General features: G+C 37.8%; 1 protein-coding gene across 1 annotated transcript in view; it reads left to right on the forward strand.

Annotated features, from left to right (window-relative positions):
* The window catches only part of LOC144352754 (uncharacterized), an 89,619-nt gene that overhangs the window by 67,411 nt on the left and 2,701 nt on the right, over nt 1-19,507 (forward strand). The window contains exons 63-75 of the mRNA XM_085502689.1: nt 787-900; nt 2,446-2,559; nt 2,698-2,811; nt 3,186-3,299; nt 4,090-4,203; nt 4,812-5,171; nt 5,409-5,528; nt 5,840-5,953; nt 6,345-6,464; nt 15,465-15,578; nt 16,038-16,148; nt 16,472-16,588; nt 17,708-17,824. Coding sequence (XP_085358815.1) covers nt 787-900; nt 2,446-2,559; nt 2,698-2,811; nt 3,186-3,299; nt 4,090-4,203; nt 4,812-5,171; nt 5,409-5,528; nt 5,840-5,953; nt 6,345-6,464; nt 15,465-15,578; nt 16,038-16,148; nt 16,472-16,588; nt 17,708-17,824 — 1,743 coding nt within the window. The remainder of the gene's footprint in view (nt 1-786; nt 901-2,445; nt 2,560-2,697; nt 2,812-3,185; nt 3,300-4,089; nt 4,204-4,811; nt 5,172-5,408; nt 5,529-5,839; nt 5,954-6,344; nt 6,465-15,464; nt 15,579-16,037; nt 16,149-16,471; nt 16,589-17,707; nt 17,825-19,507) is intronic.

A 19,507-nucleotide genomic window follows, 5' to 3' on the forward strand; every position in this document is an offset into this window, starting at 1 on the left:
CAAAGCTTGTCATAATTAAAATTTTTCATTTTCAAAATTTTTTTTTAAAGATTTGTTGTTCTGTATATATTTAAGTAATATACAAGTATTATTAATAGTAGTAGAGGCAGCAGTTCATTGAATTTATCTGCAATATTGTTGGTTGATGATAATATACTCACTAACATCTGAAATTCTTCATACAGCGGTGGATGAGTGCGACAGTTCTCCATGTATTAATGGAGGTGTCTGTATTGATCAGATAAATAGTTATAGATGCCAGTGTACAGCTGCTTGGAGTGGGACAAACTGTGAAATAGGTTTGATAATTGCTTTTACACCTGCATGATGGATGTGGTGCATTTATTATTTCAGCTCGTAAAACCATAAGGTATACCATATTGCACCCAGTTACTTTGTTTCTTCTGTAATTATTCTCAGTTTATTTGTTTTTCATTTGTATTTGAAATCTTATAATTATTTAACCTCTTTTAGTTTGTGTTCATTAATTTTATTTTGTCTTGCAGCTTTTGCGCTTGCGATACATACGTCTTTGTAATTATTAAGTGTAATTTGCCCATCCCTCCTGTATGCCCCATAACAAGGCAACATCAGTACGAACATACATATTGCATGTTTTACATTATACAGGTGTCAATATTTTAATGTACAGTACAACTTTGTGTAAAGTATAATTTAATGTGCATAAGTCAAGCTGGAACACTAAAGAAAACAACTTTGATTTTAAAATATGTTTATTGAATTGTGTGCAGAAATTTTTTACAATTTTTGTTTTGTTTTTTATAGACATTAATGAGTGCTCTAGTGGGCCCTGTCAGCATGGTGGCATCTGTAATGATCAAATTAATGGTTACCTGTGTACTTGTTTAGCTGGGTGGACAGGCACTCGCTGTGAGATGGGTGAGTAGAAGAGTATTGCAAACATCTTTCCATTGGGATATACATTTGCCTTAACTATTTTTGTTCACTCTGTTTGATAGTTGGTGGGGTTGGGGTTTGGAGGGGTCTGGCCCATCTCCTCTTAAATTGAGGGGGGGCAAGGGTTATTTTCGTTCAACGTAATTGCAATATTTTTTTGTTCGTACAACGTAAATAGAAAAAATAAATTCCGTAATTCTGTAATCACAGGCGAGACGTACAACGTAATCAATCAAATATTTTTTTCGTACACTGTAAAAATGTGTCATTTTTCTCGTACGTACAAAAATTCACATCCAAATAAAAAAATCGTAAAGAATAATCCAGGGAAATTACATTTTAGAAACTGTAAAACGACTAGATGACAGAATTCACTACAAAATTGAATGTCAAGACGTAAAAGGCCCTCTAACCGAATGAAGAGCATTACGAGGGTAATATGCGCATGCGTCTCTTCGCACGGCGCAGCAATGGTAGAGAATTTGAGTTGGAGAGCTCTTCGGACCATTCAATGTTCCATTTGTTAACACTGTAAACTGTAAAAACGTCCTTTTTTTCTTCGTAAATTGTGAAAAGCCCTTTTTATTTCCCGTAAAACCGTACCAGCTACCCCCCTTGCCTCCCCTCTAAATTTGATGACTGTGAATCAATTATTTAGACAAATTAACACAATGTTTTGTAGCATAAATTGAATTATTTGACTCTAATCTTAACATGATTTATAACAATAAAATGCCCGTCCTCCACCAGTATATTTTTAGATATTTTGAATTTAGTATATATAAAATAATAAAGTTATTACAACTAAGTTTGTCAAACTAAAGGTTTAGCAATGAATAAAAATCATTTTTGTGGTTTAAAGTCAAGATGTGCTGACTTCATGTATGTATAGTTTTAAAGGTTGTTTTATTTTGAAAAAAAATCCCTTCTTCGTTTCAGTATATACCTGTAGTTAACATAATGTGATAAAATGAGTTTTTGACCCTCATACCATGGCCATGTGCTCCCTTACCCCGGGGAGCAGATCCATAAAATTCTGATTGATCAGGGATCACATGTGACCACAGTCTTCAACTGTGACCTGTCTGATAGTAATTTTGGCCCCAAAAAAGCCATAGAATGCTCCATTTTAACTTAGTATTATCAAAAACACCACACCCTGGTAGGGAGAACCCTATCTCCCCCACTTGATGACGTCGCTGAATTGCAGTGCTCCCTCTTGCAGTTTTTTTTTCTAGAAAAACGCCTATCAGTGTATTATATTTTGTACATTTCTGTTTTCTAACTTTATTTTTGGACTCTGATTCAATAGAGAACTTAAGTAATAGTTTGATCTCTTTCCATTGTTTAATATATCATGTATACATTATTATAAAAATCATTTGTTGCACTAGAAGCACAACTATATTGATCATCTATATGTTCCTCTGACTTTTGTGTAACCACATACACTACTGATGGACAAATATGATCGTTCATTAAATCAATATTTTTGAAAATTTAGAGTATTTTATTGTATTGTTGCAGCCATTAACCTGTGTATTATCAATCCTTGTGAGAATGGTGGTACCTGCACTAACTATCAAACATATTATCTGTGTGAATGCGTAGCTGGTTGGAGAGGAACCAATTGTGAAATTGGCAAGTGACATTTTTGATTCCCTTAATGTTAATTATATGGATACTGTGCATTCATCATTACCTGTATTGGGACTTACTTGTACTATATGCAGGGACTCTTGTTAAGTGTTAACAATTGTGCTTTTTATCTTCATCCAGAACTCTATGAATGCAACAGTAACCCATGTCAGAATGGTGGCACCTGTACTGATGGAATAAATATGTATAGTTGTAACTGTCCACCAGGGTATGAAGGCGTGGATTGTGAATTTGGTAAAGTCAATTTTTGTTTAAACTATATCAATGTTACAGCATAGCAATAAATGATGAGTCAATAATGGTGTACTGTAAAATACTTTATTTTAGCTTGGGGAATGAATTTTCGCTGAAAAGTGTTTTGTATGGAATTTATTTTCATAGATTTCTGCCGAGTTGAATGTGAAAAAAAGTATATTTACTGGATTTTATTTTCACTGAATCAGCCCTTCAGCAAAAATAGCGAAAATTAATTCCAAGCGAAAATAAAGTATTTCACAGAATTTGAGATTTGGTTTATTTCATCACTAGGAATCCCATATTGTTGATTTGCTCAAATACTATTCTTGCGATATGGTGAAACTAACTAAAACTTGTGTTTGTCCATACAGATATCAACGAGTGTTCCAGTTCCCCATGTCAAAATGGTGGAGTGTGTAATGATTATATTAACATGTATACCTGCAATTGTATGCCTGGTTTTACTGGTACTCTCTGTGAAACTAGTAAGTTGCAATCAGTTCATGTAAAATGACATTACACAAAACAAACATGTTTTCAAACTGTTTATTACAATTAAGTCTTGTCTGTTTTGGCAAAACGGTGTATTGCTCTGATTTCATGAGTCTGTGAAAATTTTGTAGCAGTCTGTTATGTCATTCCCTGTGAATTTCCTCAAATTATTAATCAAATAACAAATATTCTGGAAACAAATCATCCCAAATTCACAAATCATTGCCTCTTTCAAAATTAAAATTGGTTTACAAATATCCTCTCTCGCTTGTCTTCTGTTTCTTACATATATTGTAAAACATGTCTTTTTTTGCTAGCATGTTATTTTAGCTAATTAAGCTAATTTAGCTAATCTTTAATTTCGCTACCAATTCAAGATGTCACTAATTTGAAATAAAGTATATTCTCAAAATGAGATTGTTGATGTTTTACAGTACTCAGTTTACATTATTATTTTTATTACTTTATTTGTAAATGTTTTAGTGCTCCACCTATAGAGCAGTTAAGAGATTGATATACTGTAAAATGAATAACTTTCACTGGGTTTAAATTTCGCTGACTTACCATTTCAGGCATATTCAGTGCATTTTAAATTCACTGTTTTATCATTTAGACAATGTGTTCTACGGGTTTTAATTTAGTGCATTTTCCAGTCAGCGAAATAAACAAAATTAAAACCCAGTGAATAATTGACCCCTTTACAGTAGCATGTATTTCTTGAATTTAAATCTTTTGTTTTTATGTTGAAATACAATGTAACTGGAAATCTTAATCATATTTCAGATGTAGATGAGTGTGCGCCCAATCCTTGTATGAATGGTGGTACTTGTGTTGACCTTCTTAATTTCTACAATTGTCAATGTCCAGTTGGATTTGGTGGCACAAATTGTGAGAATTGTGAGTAGTAATTACATTCTTTATAATATATCTTGCAGAATATGAAAGAGTAATAGACCATTTTCCGTTCACTGCGAGAATCACGCGTTATGCGTGAAATCGAACGTAAAAACAGGACAAACAAAGGTCATAGCGTCGTAGTCGCGTCAAACATCGCGTGGGATTCGACAAACACGAAAGTATTCCGGGGACATTTCCATGCTTAATAATGTGCTGTCCACATTTGATGATAGGCATTTTCGATTAAGTAAGGGTATTCGGAAGCAATATTCCTCTGTCGAAGATCGGCCGGTCAATGTAAGCTGCGAAATAAAGAAATTCTAGTTCAAAATCAAATCGTTCGATTTTTGCAGCAGACGTTCGACGCGCGTCTTTCATGCATCTTGCGAGATCTCGCAATTGTACGGAAAATCACCTATTGTCAGAATATAAACCCCTCTGGGAAAACGCCAAATTGACGAAAAATTAATCGGATAAATGACTTGTTGTAAAATGCTGTAAATTTGGAGGAGGGGGGGGGCTTAACTCAAGCAGGGGTTTATACTGGGACAACTACGGTAGATTTCAATTAAAGTTGTGATTTAATTGTTTCACTATTTTGCTTCTAGTACTTGGTTGTATTGCTGAATATTACATCCCTGAAGGTGGAAGCTTGGAAGTGCTCACTCCAAACTACCCGTCTCCTTATGAAAACAATGAGTACTGTCGCTGGTTAATCTCCATCACACCAGGCAAGAAGATACGTGTTATCTTTCATGACTTTGAATCAGAGCTCCACTATGACTGGCTCTCTATTGGGCATGGTAGAAATCCAGAGGATGCATACACTCGCATCTTACACCATTCCGGTAGAGTAATTCCTGACAACTTTGTGTCTCTGAACCATCAGCTGTGGATTGTCTTTGAAAGTGATCATGAGAAAACCGAGAAAGGTTTTATGATCGAAGTGATGGATAACGACATAGCAGGTGAGATATGATCAATATAGCAAATGTATCAAACATTATACAATTGTACTTTGCTAATTTCAGCAACAGCTAACTGCATTGTGAAATTGATTGTGTCATGTATAGGCATCGTATATTGTATATTTGAAATATGCGTGCATGGACACATAGCAAGCATTGCATGGTGTCAGCAAGGACTGGCACTTTCATGTCCTTATATATTTTGAACTTTAAGTATCTCTACACATCTCTACACAGTTGGTTGTACGGGGGTTCCATGTATGAACGGTGGTACTTGTGAAACTGGAGACACTGCAGCTGAATTCACCTGTGTCTGTGCAACTGACTGGACTGGTCCCATATGTGAAAATCCAATAGGTAATTGTACTCTTTAATTAAAGGTGGTCTTATCACCCAAAAAGGCCAATGAATTTTAACACGACCAGCTGATTCAAAAAAGTGACTTGTGGATACCCCAATGTTAATTATTCAGTCCCTTGATGTGCTTATAGTCATGAAATCTCAATCTTGCTGTCTTTAATAATTTAAAACATGAATATGCTATTAATATTGTCTCACAATCTTATAATGAAAACATATCGGGACTATTTGTGTCATTACTTGCTTAATAATTTATAATACTTGTAACCTTATTGCACATTGTTAAAAGTTTTCATTTTGTTTTTAAGATTTGGACACATGTGAGAATAATTTGTGTGCAAATGGGGCTACATGTGTACCACAAGAAAACGAATATTCATGTATATGTAGTGATGGATATGCTGGGCAATACTGTGAAACATGTGAGTATAAATGTGTAGTTATTATAATTATCAGTCCTCAAAATAGGAACCTGTCTGTGTATTTCTTGGGGACATTCAATCCTCAGCCAATTTTGTTCTGAGATGAATGTATCATGATATTGAATTATTCACATTCATTTTGTGTTTTCCTGCAAATGTTATTTCTTTATTAAATTTGTTTTAATAACTTTTGTGCAAAAACAAACTTTATTTGAACCTGTCATTAATTAATCTTTTGTTAATCATTTGAATATTTAAATGAAAGCAACACAATAATTGCACATTGGAATTGTGATATTTGTTATGTTTGACATTATCATGAGTGTACAACCAATTCGCAATTGCTAATTAATTCATTGTAAACAAATATTATATTTTTATTTGATTGCAGTGATTCTAACTGCTTGCCAAGGTCCTAATCCTTGTGTCAATGGTGGTACATGCAATGAAGTTGGATCTGAATATACCTGTACCTGTGCACCTGGTTACACTGGTATTATTTGTGAAACAAGTAAGGGTTCATATTTTTATGACATTTGAAGATGAATTAAATTGATTTTCATTAATTCTTGTATCACAGAATACAATATCAATATCAATAGTATTTACTTCTCAAGCAGCAATTATAAGGTCATTTCAAACTATCACTAATCTCTGCAACTTCCCAGTCTTGTCAACTATCCCACAAGTCACTGCAACTTACCAGTCTTGTCAACTATCTCACTACTCTCTGCAACTGTCCAGTCTTGTCAACTATCTCACAAGTCACTGCAACTGTCCAGTCTTGTCAACTATCTCACTAATCTCTGCAACTGTCCAGTCTTGTCAACTATCTCACTAGTCACTGCACCTTCCCAGTCTTGTCAACTATCTCACTAGTCTCTGCAACTTCCCAGTCTTGTCAACTATCTCACTAGTCACTGCAACTTCCCAGTCTTGTCAACTATCTCACTAATCTCTGCAACTGTCCAGTCTTGTCAACTATCTCACTAGTCTCTGCAACTTCCCAGTCTTGTCAACTATCTCACAAGTCTCTACAACTGTCCAGTCTTGTCAACTATCTCACTAGTCTCTGCAACTTCCCAGTCTTGTCAACTATCTCACTAGTCACTGCAACTTCCCAGTCTTGTCAACTATCTCACTAGTCTCTGCAACTTTCTAGTCTTGTCAACTATCTCACAAGTCTCTACAACTTTCCAGTCTTGTCAACTATCTCACAAGTCTCTACAACTTCCCAGTCTTGTCAACTATCTCACTAGTCTCTGCAACTTCCCAGTCTTGTCAACTATCTCACAAGTCTCTACAACTTCCCAGTCTTGTCAACTATCTCACTAGTCTCTGCAACTTCCCAGTCTTGTCAACTATCTCACTAGTCTCTGCAACTGTCCAGTCTTGTCAACTATCTCACTACTCTCTGCAACTTTCCAGTCTTGTCAACTATCTCACTAGTCTCTGCAACTTCCCAGTCTTGTCAACTATCTCACAAGTCTCTACAACTTCCCTGTCTTGTCAACTATCTCACTAGTCACTGCAACTTCCCAGTCTTGCCAACTATCTCACAAGTCTCTGCAACTTTCCAGTCTTGTCAACTATCTCACTAGTCACTGCAACTTCCCAGTCTTGTCAACTATCTCACTACTCTCTGCAACTTTCCAGTCTTGTCAACTATCTCACTAGTCTCTGCAACTTCCCAGTCTTGTCAACTATCTCACTAGTCTCTGCAACTTCCCAGTCTTGTCAACTATCTCACAAGTCTCTACAACTTCCCTGTCTTGTCAACTATCTCACAAGTCTCTACAACTTTCCAGTCTTGTCAACTATCTCACTACTCTCTGCAACTGTCCAGTCTTGTCAACTATCTCACTAATCTCTGCAACTGTCCAGTCTTGTCAACTATCTCACTAGTCACTGCACCTTCCCAGTCTTGTCAACTATCTCACTAGTCTCTGCAACTTCCCAGTCTTGTCAACTATCTCACAGGTCTCTGCAACTTTCCAGTCTTGTCAACTATCTCACAAGTCTCTACAACTTCCCAGTCTTGTCAACTATCTCACAAGTCTCTACAACTTCCCAGTCTTGTCAACTATCTCACAAGTCTCTACAACTTCCCAGTCTTGCCAACTATCTCACTAGTCTCTGCAACTGTCCAGTCTTGTCAACTATCTCACTACTCTCTGCAACTTTCCAGTCTTGTCAACTATCTCACTAGTCTCTGCAACTTCCCAGTCTTGTCAACTATCTCACAAGTCTCTACAACTTCCCTGTCTTGTCAACTATCTCACTAGTCACTGCAACTTCCCAGTCTTGTCAACTATCTCACTAGTCTCTGCAACTGTCCAGTCTTGTCAACTATCTCACTAATCTCTGCAACTGTCCAGTCTTGTCAACTATCTCACTAGTCTCTGCAACTTCCCAGTCTTGTCAACTATCTCACAAGTCTCTACAACTTTCCAGTCTTGTCAACTATCTCACTAGTCACTGCAACTTCCCAGTCTTGTCAACTATCTCACTAGTCTCTGCAACTTTCCAGTCTTGTCAACTATCTCACTAGTCTCTGCAACTTCCCAGTCTTGTCAACTATCTCACAGGTTTCTGCAACTTTCCAGTCTTGTCAACTATCTCACAAGTCTCTACAACTTCCCAGTCTTGTCAACTATCTCACAAGTCTCTACAACTTCCCAGTCTTGTCAACTATCTCACAAGTCTCTACAACTTCCCAGTCTTGTCAACTATCTCACAAGTCTCTACAACTTCCCAGTCTTGTCAACTATCTCACAAGTCTCTACAACTTCCCAGTCTTGTCAACTATCTCACAAGTCTCTACAACTTCCCAGTCTTGTCAACTATCTCACAAGTCTCTACAACTTCCCAGTCTTGTCAACTATCTCACAAGTCTCTACAACTTCCCAGTCTTGTCAACTATCTCACAAGTCTCTACAACTTCCCAGTCTTGCCAACTATCTCACTAGTCTCTGCAACTGTCCAGTCTTGTCAACTATCTCACTACTCTCTGCAACTTTCCAGTCTTGTCAACTATCTCACTAGTCTCTGCAACTTCCCAGTCTTGTCAACTATCTCACAAGTCTCTACAACTTCCCTGTCTTGTCAACTATCTCACTAGTCACTGCAACTTCCCAGTCTTGTCAACTATCTCACTAGTCTCTGCAACTGTCCAGTCTTGTCAACTATCTCACTAATCTCTGCAACTGTCCAGTCTTGTCAACTATCTCACTAGTCTCTGCAACTTCCCAGTCTTGTCAACTATCTCACAAGTCTCTACAACTTCCCTGTCTTGTCAACTATCTCACTAGTCACTGCAACTTCCCAGTCTTGTCAACTATCTCACTAGTCTCTGCAACTGTCCAGTCTTGTCAACTATCTCACTAATCTCTGCAACTGTCCAGTCTTGTCAACTATCTCACTAGTCTCTGCAACTTCCCAGTCTTGCCAACTATCTCACTAGTCTCTGCAACTGTCCAGTCTTGTCAACTATCTCACTACTCTCTGCAACTTTCCAGTCTTGTCAACTATCTCACTAGTCTCTGCAACTTCCCAGTCTTGTCAACTATCTCACAAGTCTCTACAACTTCCCTGTCTTGTCAACTATCTCACTAGTCACTGCAACTTCCCAGTCTTGTCAACTATCTCACTAGTCTCTGCAACTGTCCAGTCTTGTCAACTATCTCACTAATCTCTGCAACTGTCCAGTCTTGTCAACTATCTCACTAGTCTCTGCAACTTCCCTGTCTTGTCAACTATCTCACTAGTCTCTGCAACTTCCCAGTCTTGTCAACTATCTCACAAGTCTCTACAACTTTCCAGTCTTGTCAACTATCTCACTAGTCACTGCAACTTCCCAGTCTTGTCAACTATCTCACTAGTCTCTGCAACTTTCCAGTCTTGTCAACTATCTCACAAGTCTCTACAACTTCCAAGTCTTGTCAACTATCTCACAAGTCTCTACAACTTCCCAGTCTTGTCAACTATCTCACTAGTCTCTGCAACTTCCCAGTCTTGTCAACTATCTCACAGGTTTCTGCAACTTTCCAGTCTTGTCAACTATCTCACAAGTCTCTACAACTTCCCAGTCTTGTCAACTATCTCACAAGTCTCTACAACTTCCCAGTCTTGTCAACTATCTCACAAGTCTCTACAACTTCCCAGTCTTGTCAACTATCTCACAAGTCTCTACAACTTCCCAGTCTTGTCAACTATCTCACAAGTCTCTACAACTTTCCAGTCTTGTCAACTATCTCACTAGTCTCTGCAACTTCCCAGTCTTGTCAACTATCTCACTAGTCTCTGCAACTGTCCAGTCTTGTCAACTATCTCACTACTCTCTGCAACTGTCCAGTCTTGTCAACTATCTCACTAGTCTCTGCAACTTCCCAGTCTTGTCAACTATCTCACAAGTCTCTACAACTTTCCAGTCTTGTCAACTATCTCACTAGTCACTGCAACTTCCCAGTCTTGTCAACTATCTCACTAGTCTCTGCAACTTTCCAGTCTTGTCAACTATCTCACTAGTCTCTGCAACTTCCCAGTCTTGTCAACTATCTCACAGGTTTCTGCAACTTTCCAGTCTTGTCAACTATCTCACAAGTCTCTACAACTTCCCAGTCTTGTCAACTATCTCACAAGTCTCTACAACTTCCCAGTCTTGTCAACTATCTCACAAGTCTCTACAACTTCCCAGTCTTGTCAACTATCTCACAAGTCTCTACAACTTCCCAGTCTTGTCAACTATCTCACAAGTCTCTACAACTTCCCAGTCTTGTCAACTATCTCACAAGTCTCTACAACTTCCCAGTCTTGTCAACTATCTCACAAGTCTCTACAACTTCCCAGTCTTGCCAACTATCTCACTAGTCTCTGCAACTGTCCAGTCTTGTCAACTATCTCACTACTCTCTGCAACTTTCCAGTCTTGTCAACTATCTCACTAGTCTCTGCAACTTCCCAGTCTTGTCAACTATCTCACAAGTCTCTACAACTTCCCTGTCTTGTCAACTATCTCACTAGTCACTGCAACTTCCCAGTCTTGTCAACTATCTCACTAGTCTCTGCAACTGTCCAGTCTTGTCAACTATCTCACTAATCTCTGCAACTGTCCAGTCTTGTCAACTATCTCACTAGTCTCTGCAACTTCCCAGTCTTGTCAACTATCTCACAGGTTTCTGCAACTTTCCAGTCTTGTCAACTATCTCACAAGTCTCTACAACTTCCCAGTCTTGTCAACTATCTCACAAGTCTCTACAACTTCCCAGTCTTGTCAACTATCTCACAAGTCTCTACAACTTCCCAGTCTTGTCAACTATCTCACAAGTCTCTACAACTTCCCAGTCTTGTCAACTATCTCACAAGTCTCTACAACTTTCCAGTCTTGTCAACTATCTCACTAGTCTCTGCAACTTCCCAGTCTTGTCAACTATCTCACTAGTCTCTGCAACTGTCCAGTCTTGTCAACTATCTCACTACTCTCTGCAACTGTCCAGTCTTGTCAACTATCTCACTAGTCTCTGCAACTTCCCAGTCTTGTCAACTATCTCACAAGTCTCTACAACTTTCCAGTCTTGTCAACTATCTCACTAGTCACTGCAACTTCCCAGTCTTGTCAACTATCTCACTAGTCTCTGCAACTTTCCAGTCTTGTCAACTATCTCACTAGTCTCTGCAACTTCCCAGTCTTGTCAACTATCTCACAGGTTTCTGCAACTTTCCAGTCTTGTCAACTATCTCACAAGTCTCTACAACTTCCCAGTCTTGTCAACTATCTCACAAGTCTCTACAACTTCCCAGTCTTGTCAACTATCTCACAAGTCTCTACAACTTCCCAGTCTTGTCAACTATCTCACAAGTCTCTACAACTTCCCAGTCTTGTCAACTATCTCACAAGTCTCTACAACTTCCCAGTCTTGTCAACTATCTCACAAGTCTCTACAACTTCCCAGTCTTGTCAACTATCTCACAAGTCTCTACAACTTCCCAGTCTTGCCAACTATCTCACTAGTCTCTGCAACTGTCCAGTCTTGTCAACTATCTCACTACTCTCTGCAACTTTCCAGTCTTGTCAACTATCTCACTAGTCTCTGCAACTTCCCAGTCTTGTCAACTATCTCACAAGTCTCTACAACTTCCCTGTCTTGTCAACTATCTCACTAGTCACTGCAACTTCCCAGTCTTGTCAACTATCTCACTAGTCTCTGCAACTGTCCAGTCTTGTCAACTATCTCACTAATCTCTGCAACTGTCCAGTCTTGTCAACTATCTCACTAGTCTCTGCAACTTCCCAGTCTTGTCAACTATCTCACAAGTCTCTACAACTTCCCTGTCTTGTCAACTATCTCACTAGTCACTGCAACTTCCCAGTCTTGCCAACTATCTCACAAGTCTCTGCAACTTTCCAGTCTTGTCAACTATCTCACTAGTCACTGCAACTTCCCAGTCTTGTCAACTATCTCACTACTCTCTGCAACTTTCCAGTCTTGTCAACTATCTCACTAGTCTCTGCAACTTCCCAGTCTTGTCAACTATCTCACTAGTCTCTGCAACTTCCCAGTCTTGTCAACTATCTCACAAGTCTCTGCAACTTTCCAGTCTTGTCAACTATCTCACAAGTCTCTACAACTTCCCAGTCTTGTCAACTATCTCACAAGTCTCTACAACTTCCCAGTCTTGTCAACTATCTCACAAGTCTCTACAACTTCCCAGTCTTGTCAACTATCTCACTAGTCACTGCAACTTCCCAGTCTTGTCAACTATCTCACTAGTCTCTGCAACTTTCCAGTCTTGTCAACTATCTCACAAGTCTCTACAACTTCCCAGTCTTGTCAACTATCTCACAAGTCTCTACAACTTCCCAGTCTTGTCAACTATCTCACTAGTCTCTGCAACTTCCCAGTCTTGTCAACTATCTCACAGGTCTCTGCAACTTTCCAGTCTTGTCAACTATCTCACAAGTCTCTACAACTTCCCAGTCTTGTCAACTATCTCACTAGTCTCTGCAACTGTCCAGTCTTGTCAACTATCTCACTACTCTCTGCAACTTTCCAGTCTTGTCAACTATCTCACTAGTCTCTGCAACTTCCCAGTCTTGTCAACTATCTCACAAGTCTCTACAACTTCCCTGTCTTGTCAACTATCTCACTAGTCACTGCAACTTCCCAGTCTTGTCAACTATCTCACTAGTCTCTGCAACTGTCCAGTCTTGTCAACTATCTCACTAATCTCTGCAACTGTCCAGTCTTGTCAACTATCTCACTAGTCTCTGCAACTTCCCAGTCTTGTCAACTATCTCACAAGTCTCTACAACTTTCCAGTCTTGTCAACTATCTCACTAGTCACTGCAACTTCCCAGTCTTGTCAACTATCTCACTAGTCTCTGCAACTTTCCAGTCTTGTCAACTATCTCACAAGTCTCTACAACTTCCAAGTCTTGTCAACTATCTCACAAGTCTCTACAACTTCCCAGTCTTGTCAACTATCTCACTAGTCTCTGCAACTTCCCAGTCTTGTCAACTATCTCACAGGTTTCTGCAACTTTCCAGTCTTGTCAACTATCTCACAAGTCTCTACAACTTCCCAGTCTTGTCAACTATCTCACTAGTCTCTGCAACTTCCCAGTCTTGTCAACTATCTCACAAGTCTCTACAACTTCCCTGTCTTGTCAACTATCTCACTAGTCACTGCAACTTCCCAGTCTTGCCAACTATCTCACAAGTCTCTGCAACTTTCCAGTCTTGTCAACTATCTCACTAGTCACTGCAACTTCCCAGTCTTGTCAACTATCTCACTACTCTCTGCAACTTTCCAGTCTTGTCAACTATCTCACTAGTCTCTGCAACTTCCCAGTCTTGTCAACTATCTCACTAGTCTCTGCAACTTCCCAGTCTTGTCAACTATCTCACAAGTCTCTGCAACTTTCCAGTCTTGTCAACTATCTCACAAGTCTCTACAACTTCCCAGTCTTGTCAACTATCTCACAAGTCTCTACAACTTCCCAGTCTTGTCAACTATCTCACAAGTCTCTACAACTTCCCAGTCTTGTCAACTATCTCACAAGTCTCTACAACTTCCCAGTCTTGTCAACTATCTCACAAGTCACTGCAACTTCCCTGTCTTGTCAACTATCTCTCTAGTCACTGCAACTTACCAGTCTTGTCAACTATCTCACTAGTCGTTGCAACTTCCCAGTCTTGTCAACTATCTCACTAGTCTCTGCAACTTCCCAGTCTTGTCAACTATCTCACAAGTCTCTGCAACTTTCCAGTCTTGTCAACTATCTCACAAGTCTCTACAACTTCCCAGTCTTGTCAACTATCTCACAAGTCTCTACAACGTCCCAATCTTGTCAACTATCTCACAAGTCTCTACAACTTCCCAGTCTTGTCAACTATCTCACAAGTCTCTACAACTTCCCAGTCTTGTCAACTATCTCACAAGTCTCTACAACTTCCCAGTCTTGTCAACTATCTCACAAGTCTCTACAACTTCCCAGTCTTGTCAACTATCTCACAAGTCACTGCAACTTCCCTGTCTTGTCAACTATCTCACTAGTCTCTGCAACTGTCCAGTCTTGTCAACTATCTCACTACTCTCTGCAACTTTCTAGTCTTGCCAACTATCTCACTAGTCTCTGCAACTGTCCAGTCTTGTCAACTATCTCACTACTCTCTGCAACTTTCCAGTCTTGTCAACTATCTCACTAGTCTCTGCAACTTCCCAGTCTTGTCAACTATCTCACAAGTCTCTACAACTTCCCTGTCTTGTCAACTATCTCACTAGTCACTGCAACTTCCCAGTCTTGCCTACTATCTCACAAGTCTCTGCAACTTTCCAGTCTTGTCAACTATCTCACTAGTCACTGCACCTTCCCAGTCTTGTCAACTATCTCACTACTCTCTGCAACTTTCCAGTCTTGTCAACTATCTTACTAGTCTCTGCAACTTCCCAGTCTTGTCAACTATCTCACTAGTCTCTGCAACTTCCCAGTCTTGTCAACTATCTCACAAGTCTCTACAACTTCCCAGTCTTGTCAACTATCTCACAAGTCTCTACAACTTCCCAGTCTTGTCAACTATCTCACAAGTCTCTACAACTTCCCAGTCTTGTCAACTATCTCACAAGTCTCTACAACTTCCCAGTCTTGTCAACTATCTCACAAGTCTCTACAACTTCCCAGTCTTGTCAACTATCTCTCTAGTCACTGCAACTTACCAGTCTTGTCAACTATCTTACAAGTCTCCGCAACTTCCCAGTATTGTTGACCGCAGGGAAATCTACACTACTACAATAATTTGAGATTTCTCCTGACTTGCCCAACTCCAAAAAACATACTCTTTCACTGGCATTTACTGTTGTACATGTATGCTCATATGTACACTTATTCTACCTCTTGCTCTCTTGGATCAATTGTACATGTACAATTCCACATGTACAATTCCACATTTACACAGTGTGTCCAAGAGTACAGTCTTGATGTGATAATGTATAATGTTATATTCTTCTTTTAGATATAGACGAATGTGCCAGTTCACCATGCATGAATGGTGGTACCTGTGTTGATTCAGTTGATAAGTTTGTTTGTATTTGTCCAGTTGATTACTTAGGAAGTACCTGTGAAGAATGTGAGTATAAACTTATGATCTATACTTTCATAAAATATGCCTTACTCCTAACATTCTAATGACCCATTATTTCAATAGTTCATAGTTATAGTTTGCATTTGGTAATGTCAAATTCATTATTAGAAGCGATATCTCTAATAGAAGCAGCATCTATTCTTTAAATTTTTAAACAAAAATTCAGATTGAACCAAAAATTCACATTTTCTGATTTCTCATTTGTGTAAATGTTCTACTAGAAACCACATGTTACCATTTTAACAGGAGTCACAGCTTGTAATACAGATTTTACAGTACATAGTTGAGATCAGTTAGCATGTTATCACAATGGAGACGATATGTGAAATTATTTTGATTAATCTGCATTCTTTGTTGCTTTACTTTGAATTCTCATTTGCCTCTAGTGAAGCATTGCCCTTCCATTGTCCTTGTTCCTAAAATAGCATTCTTCTCTTCTTTTAGCTGGCTGTTCTAGTAGCCCATGTGTAAATAATGGAGTATGTACCAATGCTCCAAGTGGTGGATATGATTGTGAGTGTCCACCAGGATTCTATGGTACAAACTGTGATAGTGGTAAGTAAGACAAATTCTTGTGTCCAATGTATGTTGCCTAGTACACTTGGCTCACTAGTTCAGTAATTTCATGTTTTGGTTATCTGTGGGAGAAATGTGTTGTTATTGGTATTATCTAAAAATGATTATCTACTGATGATTCCAAAGGCTTCATTAAAAAAAGTCTTTAAACTGTACCATTCGGCAAAAAATGTCTGAAAGTCATTTGGTTTTTCAATTTGAATTATTAAAATGTTGAACATGATCAATATCATTTATAATAAACTACTGTATCATTTGTTTATGCTGTAAATATTTTTTTTCACACTATGCAATGGTTACAGGTGGTATAGGATGCCTTATTGAGCAATGTCTGAATGGTGGTGAGTGTATGACTATGGGAGCTACTGGTTATAGATGTGAATGTCTATATGGATACTCTGGTACTAATTGTGAAATAGGTATACAAATTTACTGTGTTTATATGTCAACTATCTTACAAGTCTCTATGAGAAGTACTTAACAAACGTGCAGAGCTTTATCCCATGAGATTTAACTGTAGATTTTATAATATTAAAGGTTATTTACACAATTATCAAATCATATGCAACCAGGAAGTACATAGCTGTATGAACACATACTGGCCTATTTGATATATTCTAGTAGATTCTCCAAACAACCTCATACAATTGACATTTGTTAGAATATCATTAAATTCCAAACTCATTTATCAATAATCCATTGGGTTATGTTTGGTCAGTAGCATTGTTCACTTTTACACATCCACCTAAAGAATGGACCAGTGCTGTGTTGTTGAAAAGTTCGAAACAACCCTATGTAAAGTATGTTTGATGAATGAAAAGGAGAATAAAGAGCACTTGATAATGTCATGATCACCATATAGCTTACAGCGCAAAATCTAAAAGAGAATAATAAACATATTTTATGAACTTAAACAATCAGTAGTTTCTAATTTTAATGAAAAGCAAAAATGCTATGATCCATATATCACTGGCTAATTTCTTTCCAAAACAGCTACACCTGCCAACTTAACCTGTTGTTTTATTATTATTATTATTATTATTAGAGTATTCCGTATAATTTGTGTATTTTTTTTTAATTTGTATTAGTGAGTGTAGGTTTTGCATTTTTATATAATCATTTCGATATCTTCTCAGGAGTTGTAAGCATTTTTTAATAATTTGAAATAGAAATTGAATCACCTATAGTGTGTTGGTTCTCTAACGTATTGTCCTCAACACATTCTCAAGAATTGCAATAGATTTCACTCAACTCTGCTGCAACTCCATCTAGAACCCGAGTATAATTCTCTCTGCTATCAATTTCCACTGAAGATTTGTTTTGCAAAATGAAAGTGATTTACAGTTTACAGTGAGTGATCTTGTTCTAATTGAACACTTGAAAGTGTGGTTGAACGTTTGTGCACTGATCATTACCAGTACTTCTCTCGTTCACCACAATGCGAAGGATACTGGAATGTGCATGGGATTCTCAATGGAAGGGGAGATTTGTTTTATAGGTTAACATGTCTGTCTGTCTGTACTAAATTACTATTTCAGACGATGATGACTGTGCTTCTCGCCCTTGTTTTAATAATGGTGTGTGTACAGATACTGGTGCCAATTCATATACATGCACCTGTGCTCCAGGATGGATGGGATCTGTTTGTCAAAATGGTGAGTTTAAATGTCACTTCATGCAGTGTAATATATTTTTTATTTCCCCACAGGTACAATTTCTGAGTGCATGATACCATAATATTTTGATAGTTAGTACTATAGAACAGAAATCCATGCCAAAATTAACCTCCTATATTTTTACATTTTGAAACTTAGATATATCAACATTTTTGTGAATTACCGGTATATGTATACTAATAAAAGTATGAGTTCTATGTCAATTGTACATGAACGCTGTCTTCCCACCCTTGAATGTTTTGTGTCATGCAAGTTTCATTTTGAAGACAATCATCTCAATCAAACCAAACGCTGTCTTCCCACCCTTGAATGTTTTGTGTCATGCAAGTTTCATTTTGAAGACAATCATCTCAATCAAACCAAACGCTGTCTTCCCACCCTTGAATGTTTTGTGTCATGCAAGTTTCATTTTGAAGACAATCATCTCAATCAAAAGTTGGCTAGTGAAAAATACCAGGAAAAAGTGGTTAGATATTCCTGTTAATTAATTAATTAATTAATTGGCTTTTAAGGGTAAAAATTCTATTTCTGTTGTCAATTTGCATATGTTAGTTTTAAGTGTATGGACTACAGCTGCTGTTTCGCACAAATTAAATTTGAATATAGCTGACATGTTCATGATCATTATGTTTTGTAAATTGCATAAAACACCACAAGACATGAACCATCTAGATTGTCATTGGTCAACCAGTGTGCAAAGCAACCACTTCTCACAGTTTGGCATGACTTCATGTTTAATTCTCATCTTTGTTGGTGATAATTTGTTAATTTCTGCCATGTAGAATTTCTCACGAATTTATGTTGACCTCTGAAAATTCTCACCATTTGTCAGTGAGAAGTTCAAGTCATGCCAATAAATTAATATATACTTGCATATAAACCATTACTAGAAATTCATATTTTTATTTACAAATGAGATTCCACAACATTTAATCCTGTGTGCAAAGCACGCAAATTATGGGAGTCTTTGAGGTTAGTGTGTATCTGTGAGTGTGTTCCACTGATATCTCAAAACCAAATATCAGATTTTAATAAAATGCTCAGACCTGATTAGTTTTTGGTTTAAGTCCGTGCATATGAATTACAGAATTTTCAAATTAATTAGCCAATTTTAATCATTTTCACTTATTTCTCGCATGCTTTTAAACATTTTCAATGAATTCACAGATCTGATTAGTTTTGGGTTGAAATCTGTGCTTATTATTTACCTAATATGCATATTAATTAACCAATTTTAAGCCTTTTCACTTTTTCTTGTGTACTATTTCACAGATTTCAATAAAACTTTGTACATGGATGCCTTGGGATAATGCACAGATCTAATTAGCCAATATTTAACTTTTCCACCAATATCTCAACCACTCAGATTTTTATGAAACTTGGTACATAGATTAAAAGTTTGTGCTAACTAATTACTTATATGTGCTCCACAGATAACTTGAGTACCAAACACCACACATCAAATTGTAATGAAACTAGTCAATAAAGTATTCTTTATTTGTATCTCTGGCTTCCAATATCTTCAGCACACAGGGGTTCTTTCTAAGCTTTGTTTGATTTGTCAATACATTGAATGTTTGTCGCGCGTCGGACGATACTTCCGCTGTACTGTCTTCTTGCATACTTTAAGGTATCCTCGTAATAACCTCATATTAGTACGTG

This window comes from Saccoglossus kowalevskii, chromosome 8 (genome assembly GCF_978046115.1).
Source record: "Saccoglossus kowalevskii chromosome 8, keSacKowa6.1, whole genome shotgun sequence".
Classification (NCBI taxonomy): domain Eukaryota; kingdom Metazoa; phylum Hemichordata; class Enteropneusta; family Harrimaniidae; genus Saccoglossus; species Saccoglossus kowalevskii.